We start from the raw sequence: 19,855 nt of genomic DNA, 5'->3' as shown, positions 1-19,855 counted from the left end.
CGGCGCTGGCCGTGAAGTTAAACTCTTTTAATAAAAGAGACCAAAAATAAGACAGTTTTAATTAGTACATTACTGTATAAAGCATCCCAAGCATTGAGAATAAAGATGAATGTGATAGCAAAATAAGGTTATACTTTAACAAGTAACAACTGTTCTAGTCTTCATTTTCCCATATTAATGTGATGGTCATTTGGCAGTTTCCATAAGTAACCATTCAATTAGCAAATATTTACTGAGTATATATTATGTGCTAGATCCTCTACAAGGACACAAAGATGACCTAAGACTTAGTCCTTACCTCTAGGGAACTTTTCAGCATAGGGAAACAAAGGCACTACGGAGGAAAAGCAAGATGTCGAGTCTGGCTTTGCATGTGATTTCCTCTTAATTTCACATTTTTAGACCAGTGGTTCCCCCTAGTTATGGAATATTGAAATCAATACATCATGGTAGAACAAAAACACTTTTATTGCTTTAGAATAAATTGGGAAACAGTCACCAGATGGTCAAGATTAGAGCCCTTTAATAAGGCAAATCATGTGAGGATTGGTACCCAAGATTCCCCTGGCCTGGTGTTGCGTCACAGGCTGAGTTGGGACAGTGGTTCTGACTAGTGTGCGCCAGCATTACATGGAGAACTTTGTAAATATCGCTGGGCTCCAGCCCAGAGTTTCTGATTCAGGTTTTGAGAGATGTGTTTAACAATTTCCCAGGTGACACCAAAGCTTCTCGTACAGAAGCCACACTCTGAACCACCAAGTTGGAGGGTAGATTAGGCAGGGGTAAAATTCCTTGAGAGAACTATGCTGTGTTTTAAGATCCTGTGAAGACTGTGGAGGTGGGGCAAACCTTTATAATGACTGCTGCATATGAAACAGCACCTGGCTCAATTCCATGGTCTTTGAATAAATCACTAGAGATATTTTACATTAAGTTCAATACAAACAGGACTGTCTCTGTGCCTGGTTACCAGCTTATGTGTACACAGGAAACTTTATTTCAGTAAACATCACCTCTGTATTGAGACAGGCTTGGACATGTGGCTTTAAGCCTCATTGTTGAGCAGGAGAATTGAATCTAATTGTGATTAAATAGTTTTCTAATATGAAATCATGACAGACAGCTTACAATAAAATTAAAGTCTTTATCCGAGCCACCATTGTGATAGAATTCTTCATCAATCATGTTTTCCCCACTTTCCCCCCCAAACCTGTGCTATAATGAGCTTTTCAGTGTGAGGCACAGTCTGTACTAACACTGAATGGTTGCCAAGAAGACTCCGCTGCCACTGTGGCCAAGCTCACGCCTCCCTCCTGCATTCCTGCTGAAAGAACAGCAGCTCATGGGGTAGTCAAGGGCAGGCAAGATGCTGGGGAAGCACAGGCTCCGGCTCCAGCTCCGGCTCCGAAACGGAGATCTGAAGTGGTCGCGAGCAAAGCCGTTCCTTCCCATCCATCAGCAAGAGTACTGGAGTTCAAAGGACAAAACCTGAACTTCTAGGCATGAAGGCAATCAGCTCCCAAGAACAATCTGTTAATCCTCCCTTGCCAAGGGAGAAGCAGCATTTAGCTGCCCGGTCCAAGGGGCTTCTACCCCTGACTGCACTTGAGCCATAAGATTTCCTTACTAAGAGAAACTGCGAGTCTGAAGAAAAGTGTCCTTCATAGTCCTCTCCAACTGGAGTTCCAAAATCCTGGACTTCTAGAAGCAAATGGGAGTTTCCCAAAGTCTCCTATTTGTCGTTTCTCTTCCAGTACTGTGCCATTGATTCTTGCATAAAATTCTGGAATGCTGGCTCTTCATGACTTTCTTCTGTAACTGTAAGAAAAAAAGAAGAGCAATTCTTTTTAAACTGCTGTTACGGGACAAATGGATTAGACTCCTGTCACAGCAACAAGATACATTATTTTTATGAAACTAAGTATCACTTCTCCCAATAAGGAAATGTCGTCCAGAAGCGTGCTATTATTTATCATGCTGCCCAAAATGTTTGTTTGTAAGTAGAGAGACTACCTCTCTCATAACGTAGTAATTAAAAGGTCTCATTTGTAGGTATTTTTAACAAAGAGAAATAAAAATACAACAAAGATCTATTTGTGAATGTTTATGGCAGTTTTGTTCATTTTTTAAATTTTATTTTAAATTTAATCGAGAGAGAGAATCAATCCTCCATTTGCTCATTCACTCCCCAAATGCCTTCAACAGCCAGGACTGGGCCAAGTCAAAGCTAGGAGCCAGGAACCTTTTCTAGCTGTTCCCATGTAGGTGGCAGGGACCCAGAGACTTGATCTGTGTCTGTTAACTCCCAGCATGCACAATAGCTGGAATCTGGAATCAGAAATGGAGTCAGGACTCAAACCCAGCCACTGATATGGGATGTGGGCATCCTAGGAAGGGTCTTAACTACTGCACCAATTGCCCATCCTAGCAGTTTTATTCCTAACATTTAAAATCAACCCAAATGTTAATCAGCTAGGAAAGCAGAACAAACCATCGTACGTCCATGTGACAATACTACTTGGCAGTAAAAAAAAACTACTCCTACATGCAAAAATATCAAGTGAAAGAAATCCAGTGCAAGAAGCTAAATACTGTGACTTCCATGTATGTGACATTCTGCAAAAGGCATAATTGTAGGGACAGACATGTCAGTGGCTGCTAGGAACTCTGTGTCTGGGGAGGGGACTGAATAAAAGGGATCATGAGGGAACTTACAGGGGTGATGAGTGTTGTGTATTCTGATTGTGATGGTGTTATCATCAGACTGGATACATCTGTTAAACTCATCACACCAAGGAGGGTTTGTGGAAAAATGGAGTTAAAAGTTAAGTTTATTTTAATGTAAAAATATTTTGAAATCTATGGATAGTTTTTCCTAATTCACATTTCTCATGGATTTTCTGAAGATCCCTTATGTGCATGGGTTTAAAAAATTTACACTGAAATAAATTTCTCTTTTAATTTCACCTTCCACAAACTTTTTGAAGTACCCTCATATATTTAAAAGGGGGGGAGTTTTACTGTTTATAAATCAAATCTCAATTTTTTATTATCAGATTTATTATCTGATTAAATGAGATAATTTACAAATTAGCACCCAATGAAAGAATCAAGCGAAATTTGCTCTTGTTCATAGCTAAGAACTAAATCCCCTCAGAGTCCATAGTTCTACGCTATGTGGAAGGAGGTTTCCAGAGCTATTCTGTCTGCACTGTTAAGTCCTTTCTGATTGGTTTTGATCTCTGCTAAAACTCCTTGAGTATGGTTAAAAACTAATAACAAACAAAAATCCTAGGTTCCTCTCACTGGTTAGCACCCAAAGATGAGAAGACACGTGAGCAACCAAAGGCGTGTAAGCAGCTCGACATTAACGCTTCCACAGGAAGGCCAGGCACGCTCAATGCGGAAACGTCCCCGATGCTGCCCCTTCACCACCTCCTCTCTCCCCTGTCGCCTGCTGCACGCTTAAGGTCTTCTCTCACAGTGAGAAACTCCTGAGCAAACGATGCAAGGATAAGTGCTGCTCTGCTTCCCAGCCGCCGCAGCCAGCTCTCACCTCGGTGGTCAATGTCATCAGTGTCACTGTCAGCTTCCTCGTCCTCTTCATCCAAGGTTCCTCGAGTCAGAATCAAGTCAGAAGGCTCCAGCACAGGAGACAGACTGTCTACGGTGGAAACACCTATCAGTACCTATGCCTCCTCAAAAACACGAGTCAGAAACAGTGACTCTGATTCCAAACTGGCAGGATGCAAGTGCTCATGATAAACTACACACATAAGATCTTACTTCTTCTGTCTTGTTAGCAGCTATCACTGAACATTTAAAAAAAATATTATTTATTTGAAAGGCAGTTACACAGAGAGGAGGAGAAACAGAGATCTTCCATCTGCTGGTTCACTCCCCAAATGGCCACACGGGCAGGGCTGGGCCAGGCCAAAGCCAGGAACCTGCAGCTGCTTCTGGGTCTCCCATGTGAGTGCAGGGGCTCAAGCGCTCGGACCATCTTCCACTCCTTTTCCTAGGTGCATTTTCAGGGAGCTGGATCGGAAGTGGAGCAGCCGGGGCTCAAACTGGTACCCCATACGACATGCCGGCGCTGCAAGTGCAGCTTAACCCACTATACCATAGCACTGGCCCCCACTGAACATTTCCATAGATGTTTAGTTCACCAAGTACTTTCATGATCCCCATAGCTCATGGAATCATATTTAAGATCCTGGGTAGGAAACGGGGGCGGGGGGTGAGACTCGATCCCAGGCATTCAGATATGGGGTGTGGGTGTCCCAAGCAGCAGCTTAACCCACAGTGACATAACACCCACCCTGTGACTTACTTTTAAATGACTCATAAAAATATACATTTATATAATAAATGGTGTTTTACACACACACACACGAGAAAAGAATACAGCAGAGTCACCAGGGATGGCTGAGCATGAGGACAGAGCAGGTGTCCGGGCTGTGCTAGAGGCTGAACAGTCCTGGGACGCTCAGGCCTCAGCAGGGAGCTGCCTGGCAGCCCCGGATCACAGAAGGGAAAGCGCTACAGGTTTTTGTTTTGAATCAAACGATCCACGACCCAGAAAAGCCCAACACTTTGGAAGAATGGAAGTGGTGTGGAGGTTCAACAGACAAATGAAGAGGACTATGTGGTTGTTATCAGGTTCACGTGAACAGTACCTCATTGCTCTTTGGCAACTCTTATTGGGCTGTGCTTAAGAGTAAAACTTCAGTGGTGTTTCCCACTTAAACATAAGTTGGAGATCTACATTTTTTTGTTGTTGTTGACAGAGTGGATAGTGAGAGAGAGAGAGACAGAGAGGAAGGTCTTCCTTTTTGCCGTTCGTTCACCCTCCAATGGCCGCTGCGGCTGGCACATCTCGCTGATCCGAAGCCAGGAGCCAGGTGCTTCTCCTGGTCTCCCATGCGGGTGCAGGGCCCAAGCACTTGGGCCATCCTCCACTGCCTTCCCGGGCCATAGCAGAGAGCTGGCCTGGAAGAGGGGCAACCGGGACAGAAGCCGGTGCCCCAACCGGGACTAGAACCCGGTGTGCCGGCGCCACAAGGCGGAGATTAGCCTGTTAAGCCACGGCGCTGGCCGGAGATCTACATTTCTGAAAGAACTCACTCAACAGAAGACATCAACAAGTCCATCAATAACAAAGAGTGAGAGGCAGCTGCAATGGAGAATCCCAACTTAACGGGAAATTGTGGAACAGTGTGTCCTTGAACCTGACTAATAGCTGTTTTAAGAGCCACTGAACTGTAACTGTTTGCTGTATTTGTTTAAACTCTTTGGAAAATATAAAAGACTCATGCTTAATACATAGGTGATTTGTACCTCAAAGTCTTTTTTAAGGGATTACCTCCTAAGCAAAATTTAATTATAAGGTAGGACCTAAATTGTTCAGTGCGGAACATTCTCGGGATCTGTAACACTTAAGTGATCGGACAGAAAAAATATTTTCTAGTTACTTTGTGTAAGATGAATTGCTATTTTTCTGATGCCTATTCTGATACAACTACTTTTCATATCAAATATCTACTGTGCCTGAATGTGTTCAATTTAAATTACTTTGTAAGATAAAAAAGATGATTTTTGTAATAAAAAAAGGAATAAGTAAATGTGGTAGAGCACGAACATTTTGGGACTATGCTCAAACAATATTTGGCCATGGCCATTCTATGTACCACTGTGCAACTTTTGAAGGAAATCTGAAATGAGAACAAAATAAAGAAAAGGGAGTAGGGGGTGAGGGTGTTAAAAATGTTAAGACAGCAGACATCAAGTATCTTGATGTAGCAGAAACTACCTGAAGGAGGAACTCAAAGTGGTATAGTTGTGTACAGTTTTTCTAGAGGTTTGTATCCTTAAGTAAATATGTGTGTATATAAAACCACATTTCCTTTATCCTTTCTCTCACAGATAAACATACTCCAGCTAAGTGGAAATAAGTGTATTTATCCCCCTCTTAGTTCCAACACCAAAACACCTTCCAATACCTTTGGCAGCTCCTGTGTCCAAGGCCACAGAGCCCATATCTTTTCGAAGGCGTTCCAGCTGTTCCTTTTGCTGCTGGCTCTGTGCACTGGCCTATAGAGAAAAATGTCATGTATTCCAAAAAGAAGACCCAAATTGGATGCTGGACTTCTAAGTAGAGATGAGGAATTGCACAAATATTATAGGTTACTTAAACATCAAGGAAGATAAAGAATGGCTGACAAGGGGACACAAATGCTGTGCAGCGTGGGCCCAGATTACAGCAGAAGCCCAGACTGAAGGGCTCTGCAGCCCGAGTTAGAGAACTCAGAAATCGCACACAGAAACGTGTAAGAACACCAAGTAGACATGGCAGTGTGCCTTGGCCTGCAGGATCCAGCAAAGGCTCTGTGGGCAGGACATCTGATTATCTGGTAAGAATTCTTTAACAAAATTCTGTATCTCACTTTTATAAGTTGACCTTGGATTAAAAGTGGAGTTGGAACATAAGAAGGGCTTAGCACATATAATAGGAAAATCTGAACTTTGAAAATTCTAATACAAAGAGAATAAAAATAATTAAGGAGCCTTACTGCATCCAGATAAAAACACACAAATTTAAATTAACAAGTATTTGAGATAAAATGACATTTTGTCCGTAAGACCTCAATAAAGATGGGAAAAATTTAAAAATACATATAAGATATACTGATAATCAAAACAAAAGCATCAGTGTTCACAGAATTAAAGTTGTTTTCCTAATGGCTCTAAAGTATACAAACTGTACCCTTTCTTACCAAGGATTTCTTCAGACGCTCATATTCAGGACGATACTCCCTGGAAAGAGAAACACTTCCTAAATTCCTTTGTCTAATAATCTATCCCGCCCACCCCATCAGTTCTGTTTTCCTAAGATCTTACTTCACTGGACATCAAATCTAACAAGTCTTAGTCACTGGGAGTCTTCCCCTATGGAATCTAAAGCCAGTGCCTGCCCCACCCTGAAACCAGGCAGGGGACCAAATCCCCACTGCTGGGCTGAAAAGATAAGAAGTGGAGAGGCCATGACAGATGAGTTTGAAACCTTGATGCAGCTGTTAGGATCTTACAAAATAGGAAGTCAAGTGTATGCTAATAAGCAGCCGTCAGGCCGTGCCCTTCAAGTAAAAGGAATGCAGTGCTAATAATGGCTAGGTTACAGCCGCTTACTGGGAAATGTGCTTACTGTGTGTCAGCAATCCTGCTGAGTCCCTTGTACGTATTTTCACAAATAGCCCTCACAGGGACCTCACACCAAGTCCAGCCCACTGCCTGTCTTGTAAGTCATGTTTTACTGGAACACAGTCACGATCATTTGTTTGTGAACTGTCTGTGGATGCTTCTGCCCTATAATGGCAGGAGTAAGCAGGTAGCCACAAAGCCTAACATCTATTATCTGGCTCTGTACAGTAAGATCCCTGTTCTCTAACATTATATACTTCCACTTCTTTTTCTGTGTTTTTTTTTTTTTTTTTTTTTTTTAAAGTTACTAGGGACTTGTTACCCTAAGTGTGGTCAGATCCAGTATACATAAGAAAACAGTGCAAGCCTAAATGCTTTGCCTGGCAAAACTGCTCTCATATCAGCACTAAGGGTCACTATGAATGTCATTGGTGGACTTTTCCTTTGTCCTCACCTCTCATACTCCTCAGCAGCACTGGTGACGTGCACAAAGAGTTCATCCAAGCCAGTGCCCAGGACAGAGGAGACGCCCACCACCTGCCAAAAAGCATCACAGATGCCACAGAAGACGCTGTTATTTTTAAATGGTGTACATTTTGTTCAAATATCATAATATCTTCATAAAAGGGGTTTAGATACATTAAGAAATCTCCAGCAAAAAGTCAAGCTAAAGCACAGCAAAACAGCATACCTACTCAAAAAGTCAAAAAGAGAGATATAACTAGAACCAAACAAGTCACGGGACTTACTATCTAGTCCCTAACAAACCAGACCAAATCATATTCTGTTCTCTCAACACCTCTGCTTTGACAATAAACATACTCCCTGCAACCCACACCCATTTTTGTTTAGGGAAATCTTTGATCCTTCTCGAAAAGATACCTCTAACACTATGCTCTCCAAATCCCCTCCTTTTGATCTGTTCCCTCACAACCATCAGTCTCAACTCCCAATCTTTCTTAAGGTACTCACCACTATGCTTCTATCATGTTTCAATCCTGCATGCAACCTTCTCTAACTGGACCCTACCTTATTTATCTTGTAAATTTCTACAGTTTTTCTGTTATTATTATCATTGATTTGAAAGACAAAGAGACAAAGAGACAGACAGATCTCTCATTCCAAACACTGCCACCAACTGGGGGCTGGGCCAGGCTGAAGCTGGGACCTGGGAACTCAATCTGGGTCTCCCATGTGGGTGGCAGGGATGGAAATACTTAGGCGATCATCCGTTGCTTCCCAGGGTGCACACCAGCAGGAAGCTCGAATCAGTAGTGCAGCAGGGACCTGAACCCAGACACTCTGATATATGATACAGGCAACCCTAACAGCATCTTAACCACTAAGCCAAACACCTACCCCACCTCCACAGTTTTAATAAGCAATGCTTTAAAAGTTACTTTTCAGAAAGTAATGAAGTTCCTTCCCAAGCCAGAGTCAAAGCCAGTCCTGTGGACAATGTGAGCAGGAGAAAGAGCTTACCCGGAGTGAGCTGTAGAACTCATCTAGCACCAGGCTCATGGAACGAGTCAGGTTACTGACATATGTAGTCTCTTGATTCAAGGCATCTTGGAAAGCCTCAAAATCCTGCATCCACTCCACTGCAAAGCTGTGATCAATGATGTCAGTCTGCATCAGAGAAAACTCAACTATCAGCAGTCAGAGAGGAGGTCAAGTATTTAACAATGGCAGAGAATTAATTTTTCAATTCAGTGGGAATAGCAAAGAGCATATCCTCCACGTGCTTTCTCTCTGCTTCCCCTATTTCATTCTCCATTTCAATAACCCACGAGGAAGTTCTAGTTTTGTTTTTATGAACTGCCACCTCCAATAGCCTGTACATGACACTTGAGGGGCTACTCTGTGCCAAAATTCGTTGCTTAAATCCGTTTCCTGGAAGTGTCCATGATTTCTGACCAAACTACTCTGCAGCACCTGACATGATCACTCTCACACCAACACTTCCCGACAGCCACTCCGTTCTGATTAACACAATGCTGAGTAACAACAGAAGAGTCCACTTACTTTATTCATGACCACAATGAATGGCAGCTTGGTTTTGTATAGGATGCTGAAAACCAAACACCAAACATTATTAGTCAAAACTCTGTCTTGCCCAATGGCAGCCTACTGAGTAAGTAAAGAGAAGGCAAGGGCTTCAGACTGTAAAAGAATTAGGTATCCATTTTCACATGGCACTCACGTGTTCTCTCCCAAGAGAATAACTACCACCATCACCACGCAAACAACACACGCTCTCACCACGTTGGGGTAATAGTGCTTTGACACCGATCCTGTTTTTCGTTTGCTTCTTAAAAATAACTGCCTTTTGGCCGGCAAAAAAAAAAAAAACAAAAAACAAAAAAACCTACCTTTTTCAGGGGCAAATTGAATATTTAATGAATACTGATAACAGTCTGGGTACTGTGCCAATTACTTTTATACGTATTATCTCCTTAATCTTTTTTTTTTTTTTTTTTTTTTTTTTTTTGGACAGGCAGAGTGGATATAGAGAGAGAGAGAGAGACAGAGAGAAAGGTCTTCCTTTTTGCCATTGGTTCACCCTTCAATGGCCGCTGCGGCCGGCACATTGCGCTGATCCGAAGGCAGGAGCCAGGTGCTTCTCCTGGTCTCCCATGCGGGTGCAGGGCCCAAAGACTTGGGCCATCCTCCACTGCCTTCCTGGGCCATAGCAGAGAGCTGGCCTGGAAGAGGGGCAACCGGGATGGAATCCGGCGCCCCAACCGGGACTAGAACCCAGTGTGCCGGCGCTGCAAGGCAGAGGATTAGGCTGTTAAGCCACGGCACCGGCCATCCTTTAATCCTTCTTTTAAAAAAAAAAAAAAAATTATTCTTGAGGCTGGCACCGTGGCTCACTTGGTTAATCCTCCACCTTGTGGCACTGGCATCCCATATGGGCGCCAGGTTTTAGTCCCGGTTGCTCCTCTTCCAGTCCAGCTCTCTGCTGTGGCCCAGGAGTGCAGTGGAGGATGGCCCAAGTGCTTGGGCCCTGCACCTACATGGGAGACCAGGAGGAAACACCTGGCTCCTGGCTTCGGATCGGTGAAACGCCGGCCGTAGCAGCCATTTGGGGAGTGAACCAACGTAAGGAAGACCTTTCTCTCTGTTTTTTTCTCTCCCTCTCACTGTCTATAACTCTACCTGTCAAATAAATAAGTAAAAAAAATTTTTAAAAAAGAATTATTCTATTTATTTGAAAGGCAAGAGTTATAAGACAGAGGGCCCATACGGGATGCCGGCACTGCAGGCAGCAGCTTTACCCGCTATGCCACAGCGCCAGGCCCTGTTCCTTAGTCCTAATGCACCAACACTGTCTAGTGAGACACATCCTTCCTCTTCTAATGGCACCGTATTTGGGGTAAACCTGTGCGTTTTATAATTATGTATAAATCTTTTTATTCATAGTTTATTTATTCATAATTTATCTCACTAAATTTCATTCTATCATAACACACACAGATAGTATTTAGGCTAGAGGGTTCTCTTTTATTCAGACTTGGATTTCATTCAACTGGTTCATTCAACTACCACAGGTTCATACTCATAACCACCTTTTTTTTTTTTTTTTTTTTTGACAGGCAGAGTGGACAGTGAGAGAGAGACAGAGAAAAAGGTCTTCCTTTGCCGTTGGTTCACCCTCCAATGGCCGGCGCGCTGCGGCCGGCGCACCGCGCTGATCCGAAGGCAGGAGCCAGGTGCTTCTCCTGGTCTCCCATGCGGGTGCAGGGCCCAAGCACTTGGGCCATCCTCCACTGCACTCCCAGGCCATAGCAGAGAGCTGGACTGGAAGAGGGGCAACCGGGACAGAATCCGGCGCCCCGACCGGGACTAGAACCCGGTGTGCCGGCGCCGCAGGCAGAGGATTAGCCTAGTGAGCCGCGGCGCCAGCATAACCACCTATTTCTTGTAACAGCAAGAAAAGAGTATGAGAAGGTGCTGGGAGAATGCCAACAGCTCCTGGGCCTCTTTTCTCCTCTGACTTCCCCCAACACATAGCCACTGAAGAGATGGCAAACCTGAATAAGCACAAATCCAGGGGTAAACTACCAGGTCTCAAAAGCAATAGGGAAGAAAAGCAAGAACGAGGCCTCATACCTTGATGGAATACCATGTCCACCAAGAATCAATTACCTGCAGGCATAGAGCATATTGGACATGAAGGTCACTGGGTTAGTGCTTCGCGATGTGTCCATCACGTAGATGACAACTGTTGGAAATGAGGATGCCTAAAGCCACAAAATAACCAAAGCTTTGGTCAGAGGACTCACACCTTGTCCAAACTCTTCTCCAATCTTCTTTATCAAGAGAAAACCACTTCAGGAAGAGTGTGCGGAGCGTCTACAACTCCCTCCCATGCTAACATGACAATAAAAAAGAAGCAAAGCCAGTCTAGCCCTCTAGCTACACTAAGAAACAAGTTCAAGAATACTGACCAGGGCCTCAGTAATGATTGTTCCAGAGGCTGACCAGGTGAATACTTCAATCTGTCCAGGTGTGTCAATCAAGACATATCTGTCAAGAAAGACCATGAAACAAGTGTTACTCTTACACCATGCTAAAAGATATTCCATCACTGAAAACACTAAATATCTGTTTATGCAAGGCTCAGATAACCGCTGCGCACTGCCAAGTCTAACCTCTCCCATCGCCCTTACACTAGCCTTTGTTCAACGTTCAAAATTTGTGCTAATAGGCAAGAACAGCAGACCAGGAATTGTGCAGACAGTCACAGGGAAAGCGGTAATAACTGTAGAGACACACTGCATTAAAAATGAAAGCCAAGCAAACGCAGACTGTAAATCTCTTGGGAAACCATCTCATTGCTTAGGGTTGGGGAAGGGGAAAGTTAACAGAGGGATACGGGTGTGCTAAGCTGAGAAATATGGGATTTCTTCTTGAGGGGATGAAAATGTTCTAAAACTAACTATAGCGACGGTTGCACAATTCTTGGAATACATTAAAAGCCGCTGTACACTTTATATGGGTAACTTTTATGGTGAATGAATTATATTCCAATAATACTATCTGTTAAAATGGGCAAAGAATTTTAAGACTTTTTCCAAAATAACACCAGTAACCCATAAATACATGCAAAGATGCTCAACCTCATGAGTCACTAAGGAACTATAAATGAAAACCACGACATGCTGCTTCACGCCCACTGCAACGGCCATCGTCAAAAACAAGGACAGTAGCAAGCACTGGTAACGCTGTGGAGAAATCTGTTGTTGGTAGCAATGTCAAATGGGGTAATCACTAAGGGCTGGAGGGAAGGGAAATCAACGAAAATGACTAACGAATATGGAATTTCTTCTGGAGTTAATGAAAAATATTCTGAAATTAGATAGTGGTGATCAATACACAACCCTGTGAATATACTGGTCCTTCAGTGTCCTTGGGAGACTGAGTCCAGAAACTACCCTCTAAGACATCAGAATCCGGCAATACTCAAGTTCCTTATATATAAAGTGGCACTTCTCTGCAAATAACCTATACGCATTCTATTGTACACTTTAAGTCATCTCTAGATTAGTTACAACTCCTATTAGAAGGTAAATGCTATATAAATAATTGTTGTATTGTTTAGGGAATAAAAAAAAGGTCTATAAATATTCAGTACAGAAGCAATTTTCTATTAGAAATTTCTGATGCCACAGTTGGTTGAATCCACAAAGAACCCACAGGTATGGCAGGCCAACTGCATACCAAAACCCAAGTTGTACAATTAAGAGTGAACTTTATGGCAAGTGAATTATAACTCAATAAAGCTATTATCTTTTAAAAAACACCTGTAGTGGCCGGCACCACGGCTCAATAGGCTAATCCTCTGCCTGCGGCGCCGGCATGCCGGGTTCTAGTCCCAGTCAGGGCACGGGATTCTGTCCCGGTTGCTCCTCTTCCAGTCTAGCTCTCTACTGTGGCCTGGGAGAGTAGTGGAGGATGGCCCAAGCCCTTGGGTCCTGCACCCACATGGGAGACCAGAAGCACCTGGCTCCTGGCTTCAGATCAGCACAGTGTGCCGACTGCAGCAGCCATTGGAGGGTGAACCAACAGAAAAGGAAGACCTTTCTCTCTGTCTCTCTCTCTCACTGTCCACTCTGCCTGCCAAAAAATAAAAAAATAAATAAAAACCCTGTAGTATAATCTTACTTTTATAAAATATATATGGAATGCTAGTCACTGAATAATAATAGTTGTCCCTAGTAGGAGTCAGAGTGAGCGTTTCATCTCTTAATTATGCCTGGTTTGAGTTCTTTAATCAGCATACACCTCTTATTATAAAACAGTAAAATTATTTTTTTTAAAAAAAGAATACCTATTAACAACAGTTAACTATGCATAATGTATGAAGAATAAATATTTTGTTGTATTTCAGTACTTTTTAAATTAGAAAATTACTTCTCTGAATCATGTATTTAAACAAGGGCTAGAAAAGTCTTACAAATGCTTAAATGACAACAAACATGGCTTCCTAGAAGAAGGCAGGCAGGCAAAGTCTCAAAGCACCTCCCAAAAAAACTTAGGGGGTGGGGAGGGGTGATAACAGCAAATTCACTTCTACAGTGTACAGCACCCAAATGATATTCTTGGCCATCTCATTTCTATGTGGTGGAATGAGAAGGCCATGCCAAGATGGCCGCTGGTAACAAACTGCCTGGCAACAGGCTGTGACTGGATGGTTTCGGAAACCACATGAAAACGGAGCCTGACTGGCAACAGGCTGTGATTGGATGGCTTTGGAAACTGCCTGGCAACAGACTGTGATTGGTTAGGGCATAGACCACCCCTTGACAGGATTGGCTGCCTTGGCTACATAAGCTGCTGTACCAACTGAAATAAACAAATCTACAGGCTGCTTGCCTCAGGCCTGCTTTCACCCGACTCCTGGGGTCTGTATGGTGACTCCGCGCCTCTTGCCCCCACCACACTCCTCCGCTCAGAACGAATCCACAGCAACACTTCTAGTGATTTCATCTCAATCTACAAGCTTTCAGAGCTTGCTGTTATTCCAAATCCTCCAAAAAGCCTAGAAATGTGCAACTACAGAGTAATAGAGAGGGGTGGACCTGAAGGCACTTACTTAGACATGTTCTGGGCCTTCTCGATAAATTTCATCACCTTAAAGAAAAAGATGCCAATTACAACAGGATCTGATTTCAACACAAAATCACAGGGCCCTCTCTAGGGTAGCACGCCTCACAGAAACCATCACCTGCTCAATCTATGTCCTCAATCTTAAGAACTTAAGCAGCGGGGCCGGCACCATGGCACAGTACGTTAATCTTTCGCCTGTGGCGCCGGCATCCCGTATGGGCACTGGTTCTAGTCATGACTGCTCCTCTTCCAATCCAGCTCTCTGCTCTGGTCTGGGAAAGCAGTAGAAGATGGCCCAAGTGCTTGGGCCCCTGTACCCACGTGAGAGACTAGGTAGAAGCACCTGGCTCCTAGCTTCAGATCGGCACAGCTCCAGCTGTGGCGGCCATTCAGGGAGTGAACCAACCAATGGAAGGAAGACCTTTCTCTCTGTCTCTCCCTCAAACTGTCTGTAACTCTACCTCTCAAATAAATAGATAAAATCTTTAAAAAAAAAAAAAAAAAAAAACTTAAGCAGCACAGCCACATCAGCAGCACCACAGCTTCCTGGGGGCAGCACACATACCTGAAAAGCTTGGGATTTGATCTATCACTCTCAAGTCACACATTCTGATGCTTTGGTCAAATATTAACAGCCTGTCTCATGGACTGATACCAGAGTCAAAAACTAATTATTAGGCTGGCAACGTTGCTTAACAGGCTAATCCTCTGCCTTGCGGCGCCGGCACACTGGGTTCTAGTCCCGGTTGGGGCTCCAGATTCTATCCCGGTTGCCCCTCTTCCAGGCCAGCTCTCTGCTATGGCCCGGGAAGGCGGTGGAGGATGGCCTAAGTCTTTGGGCCCTGCACCCGCATGGGAGACCAGGAGAAGCACCTGGCTCCTGGCTTCGGATCAGCGAGATGTGCCGGCCACAGCTGCCATTGGAGGGTGAACCAACGGCAAAAAGGAAGACCTTTCTCTCTGTGTCTCTCTCACTATCCACTCTGCCTGTCAAAAAAAACAAAAACAAAAAACAAAAACAAAAAAAACCAACTAATTATTATCCAACAATCTTATGGACACAGATAACAGAAAACCTAAAGGATGGCAAGCATTTATCACAAGTAAAAAGCCCCATTATTTTCCATTCCAGGCCTTCTAGGCCATCCCACTCACCTGTCCCCCATCCCATCTTCAGGATAACACAGCATTAGACAAGCCAGTTATAGGTCAATGCCTATTTCCTATATTTATGCTCAGCTTGCTCCCTTCTTTACCAATATTTAAGTTAAGGCATGTAACAGTCACAGGTTTTTACACAGCCCTGTATACATACGTAAAGACAAACATACCTGATCAAATCTGGTAGCAAAGAGATTAAGTGAGGTCACTATGCCGCCGTTGGGCCCAAGTCCGTATCTAGACATTAAGCTGAGGACTTAAACTGCTTACAGGTTATATTACAAGACTCATATCTAGAGCATCACTCACACAAACAGCACCATGTTGTCAGTATTCCACTAACGGATTTTGGCAACCTAGTTCTTGACAGGGAAACAGTCACTATGAAGGTCTTCATTCATTTCCCTTTCTAGGGATGACTAGGCAGAGAGAGAAGCAAAGTAACCCAAATACAACAGAGATGCATCAGGCAGCGGCAGGCTGCCGGCATTAGCCAGCAAGATAATCTACATAACCCCTTCTGGCTCTGATCCTCAGTCATCAAGCAAGCTGCTGACCATGTAAGTTCTCCTACCTTGACTCATACACAGGGAGAGCGCACATTTCACACAGCAATGTACTAACAATGAATCCAGCTACACACACTCATGTCTGAGCTTCCTGATCTGAAGAGGTGGTATTCAATGGATGCAGCCTGGAAGGCAATGCTACCTTGAGCACCCAGGCAGCTGCCATCTCACCTTTCACTCTGTCTAGTCTCTACAGCCACCTGCAGTCTGTGGAGATGGTAAGAAAGCTGAAACCAGAAGTGGAAACAGTGTTTCCAATAACCTACAGCATCTCTTCCACATTCACCTTGCACACTCCTAATAAAAAAAATTATGAAATTTATAATGAAAATTATTCAAGGCACAATCTATGTTTTTGTGTCTTTCACAAGGAAAGGCAAGAACACCACACAGACAGAAGCCAGCCAGCGCGAGACAACACTGACGCGGTTGCAGCAAAGGATACTGTTTCATGACTTCTTTATACTTCACGGTGTCACGAATGTCTGGGGGGGCAAAAGAATTGCATTTAATACATAACATTATGATTTGACACCCCCCCACCCCCTAACGTCCTAAGCCAACAGCCTCCTCAAGCCATCTCTGCTTCCACTGAGGGAAAAAGTAAGTTTCTCTCTTGGTATCTGAGTTACTGCTTTTCACACTGTTCTCTGAAGTTTGCAGCTAAGATCACTGGATTTCTATAGAAGAAAGAAGCAAGACTGTGAGGGGGAAAAAAATTAGAAGGGCAAAAGGTAGCTGGCGCCGTGGCTCACTAGGCTAATCCTCCACCTTGCGGCGCCGGCACACCGGGTTCTAGTCCCGGTCGGGGCACCAATCCTGTCCCGGTTGCCCCTCTTCCAGGCCAGCTCTCTGCTGTGGCCAGGGAGTGCAGTGGAGGATGGCCCAAGTGCTTGGGCCCTGCACCCGCATGGGAGACCAGGATAAGCTCCTGGCTCCTGCCATCGGATCAGCGTGGTGCGCCGGCTGCAGCGCGCTACCGCAGCGGCCACTGGAGGGAGAACCAACGGCAAAAGGAAGACCTTTCTCTCTGTCTCTTGCTCACTGTCCACTCTGCCTGTCAAAAAAAAAATAAATAAATAAATAAATAAAAAAAAAAAAGAAGGGCAAAAGGTTTCCCATCAGCACCTTCCTTACCAGCAAGAAACGAAAATCAGCCTTGAAGAATGAGAGCTAGGAGCTCTCAAGTCATGGGAGGAATGGTCTGAGACAAGGCGAAGTTCTACACAACTTAAATCATCAGTGACTATACAGAAAAAGAGGGCTAAAATTTTAAAGCTTGTATCTTATTATTGCACACTGATGAAAAATGTGACACAGAGAAGGTTTTTAAAAAGGAATTAAGGGGTGGATGCTTGGCCTAGTGATTAGGCCACCACTTGGGACACCTGTGTCCTACGTCGGAGTGCTGGCGTTTAGACCCTTGCTCCACGCCCGATTCCAGCTTCCTGCTGGTAGGCGCTCTGGGAGGTAACGGTGTTGGCCTTGCCATCAGGTGGGAGACCTGGACTGAGTTCCTGGGTCCTGGTGTTGGCACCTGATCCTACGCCCCTGCAGGCTTTTACTTAAAAAAAAATTTATTGAAAGGTGGAGTTACAGAGAAAGAGGGAGAGAGAGAAAGCGAGAGAAGTTCCATCTGCTGGGTCACTCCCCCCTTGCAGTCTTTTAAAAGTGAGCTGGTAGATGGGAGCTCTGTCTCTGTCTCTCACATTAAAAAAGGGGTGGGGGGGGAAACGGTGCAGGGCCCAAGCACTTGGGCCATCCTCCTCTGCACTCCCGGGCCACAGCAGAGAGCTGGCCTGGAAGAGGGGCAACCGGGACAGAATCCGGTGCCCCACCAGGACTAGAACTCGGTGTGCCGGCGCCGCAAGGTGGAGGATTAGCCTAGTGAGCCATGGCGCCAGGAGAAGCACCTGGCTCCTGCCTTTGGATCAGTGCGGTGCGCCGGCCGCGGCAGCCATTGGAGGGTGAACCAACAGCAAAGGAAGACCTTTCTCTCTGTCTCTCTCTCTCACTGTCCACTCTGCCTGTCAAAAAATAAAAAATAAAGGGGGGGGGGATTAATTTGTCTAGTAATATTTACTTAAACCTATCCATCAGTCTGTAGACTTCTGCCATCAACTATTAAAATTCCATCCTTTCAGTGAGAAGATGGGAAATGTTCTCTCACTCTTCCCCAAGTGATCTCTGCCTTTTTTTTTTTTTTTTTACAGATAGAGTTAGACAGTGAGAGAGAGAGAGAGAGAGAGAGAGAGAGAGAGAGATCTTCCCTCTGTTGATTCACTCCCCAAATGGCCACCACGGCCAGAGCTATGCCCATCCGAAGCCAGGAGCCAGGTGCTTCCTCCTGGTCTCCCACACGGGTGCAGGGCCCAAGCACTCGCCATCCTCCACTGCCTTCCCGGGCCACAGCAGAGAGCTAGACTGGAAGAGGAGCAACCGGGACTAGAACCTGGTACCCAAATGGGATGCCGGCGCTCCAGCCCCATGATCTCTGCCTCTTAATATGTGGTCTTTTATTGTGTTTAGGGTATAAAAAGCTTGGGGGTGGGGGACACAGGCACTGTGGGACAGCAGGTCAAGGGACTGTGCCACATATGGAAGTACACCCCATACGGAAGGGCCTGGGATCAAGTCCCACCTCTACCTCCAATCCAGTTTCCTGCTAATGAGCAACCTAAAAGGTAGCATTTAGTTCAAGCATTTAGGTCCCTGCCACCACATGGGAGGCCCGCATGGAGTTCCTGGCTCTTAGCTTTAGCCTGGGCGTTAGATAAAGGCCGGTGTTTAAAAAGGAGAATGATTTATAAAGAAGCCTGTTTAGGGACTGAAGAATATCCAAGGGAGACAAAAGTACGAAGTTCAGAAAATAAAAAAGGTCCCTGAAGACTGGCAGGCTGGAGGCGTTCCCCTCTCTGTGTTAGGGCACAGTGTACTCACCAATGTTGGCAGGAAAGGGGACTTCGTGCACAGCTGGGTCCAGATTGATCACATAGGGCGGAGAACCTTGGCTGTGCAGGTGCCCTGTGAGCCGCTGCAGACAGGAAGATGGGAGGGGGAGGGAGAGGAAGAGGGGGTGATCAGGGAGGGCATTTCCACTCCTTCACCCACCGCCCTCCAGCCACCCGAAATATCCACCCTGCTTCCAACATCAACTCTCAGCTCAAACGCTACTTTTCCTTATCACTCACCTAACAGAGCCTCCCCTACTCTTGCCCACTTATTTACTTGGATTGCAAACCCATATGGGGAGCATTTTCCTATCTCCACCATGAAAGTATAAACCTTGTCAACCGCATTTTCGCAGTATCCCCCGTGCCTGGAACATGAGAGTGGCCTCAGAAATAACTTTTTTCGCAAATCTTCACCGAAACCCAATGTGTTAGCACCGAATCTATCTACTCCATGCCTTGTGAGTCCGCCTTTAGAGGCTGGCAACTTCCCCAGCAAACAGTTCCAATACAACGTGGTAAGTCGAACCACGAGTGCACAGAAGAGGGCTTCAACGAACACAGCGCGGGTCCGCTATGCCTCAGCCCATGAAGGAGTCGGAGTTCGGTGAAGTCCCTGAAAACCACGCGCCGGTGTCCTCCAACTCCCCACCGACTTCCCTCGCTTTCTCCCTGGCCTTCTGCCCGCCACAACTTCTCGCGCCGCCCTACCCCGCCCGCGCAGTGTGCGTCACCTGGACAAAGGTGGTTTTCCCGGATCCCGCCATCCCCAACACCAAGAGGCACACGGGGGGCCTCGGACCCCCGGACGCCTGGGGCTCCCCTGCAACCGCGAGCGCCGCCATCTTGGCCCAAGCC

The 19,855-nt window shown here is 45.2% G+C and overlaps 1 protein-coding gene across 2 annotated transcripts; it reads right to left on the bottom strand.

Moving 5' to 3' along the window:
• Positions 1–444: 444 nt before the first annotated feature.
• GPN1 (GPN-loop GTPase 1) lies at positions 445–19,852 on the bottom strand. 2 transcript variants are annotated; one of them, XM_062209176.1, is made up of 14 exons: positions 19,732–19,852; positions 18,987–19,080; positions 16,492–16,531; positions 15,648–15,714; positions 14,303–14,340; positions 11,655–11,733; positions 11,353–11,447; positions 9,226–9,271; positions 8,683–8,829; positions 7,655–7,737; positions 6,777–6,816; positions 6,003–6,093; positions 3,557–3,664; positions 445–1,818 (listed from the first exon to the last, which is right to left on the bottom strand). In XM_062209176.1, the coding sequence occupies exons 1-14, from the start codon at positions 19,840–19,842 to the stop codon at positions 1,733–1,735; spliced, it is 1,125 nt and encodes a 374-aa protein (XP_062065160.1). In that variant the 5' UTR covers positions 19,843–19,852; the 3' UTR covers positions 445–1,732. The 2 variants fall into 2 exon arrangements, with proteins under 2 accessions (XP_062065160.1, XP_062065161.1); XM_062209177.1 differs by lacking the exons at positions 15,648–15,714; positions 19,732–19,852 and adding an exon at positions 15,472–15,566 and having other exon boundaries at positions 18,987–19,036.
• Between the last annotated feature and the right edge of the window lie 3 nt (positions 19,853–19,855).

This window comes from Lepus europaeus, chromosome 13 (genome assembly GCF_033115175.1).
Source record: "Lepus europaeus isolate LE1 chromosome 13, mLepTim1.pri, whole genome shotgun sequence".
In the NCBI taxonomy this organism is placed as follows: Eukaryota; Metazoa; Chordata; class Mammalia; order Lagomorpha; family Leporidae; genus Lepus; species Lepus europaeus.
Note: the sequence above shows the minus strand (reverse complement) of the source record. Positions and strands in the feature narration are given on the sequence as shown.

Excerpts from the sequence above, each read along its gene's own strand:
- GPN1 (XM_062209176.1), bottom strand. The coding sequence starts at position 19,842 with ATGGCGGCGCTCGCGGTTGCAGGGGAGCCCCAGGCGTCCGGGGGTCCG. Across the intron at positions 6,817-7,654 it reads GCTGCTGAGGAGTATGAGAG|GGAGTATCGTCCTGAATATG; the intron begins GTGAGGACAAAG and ends TTCTCTTTCCAG. Across the intron at positions 6,094-6,776 it reads AGCGTCTGAAGAAATCCTTG|GCCAGTGCACAGAGCCAGCA; the intron begins GTAAGAAAGGGT and ends TTTTCTCTATAG.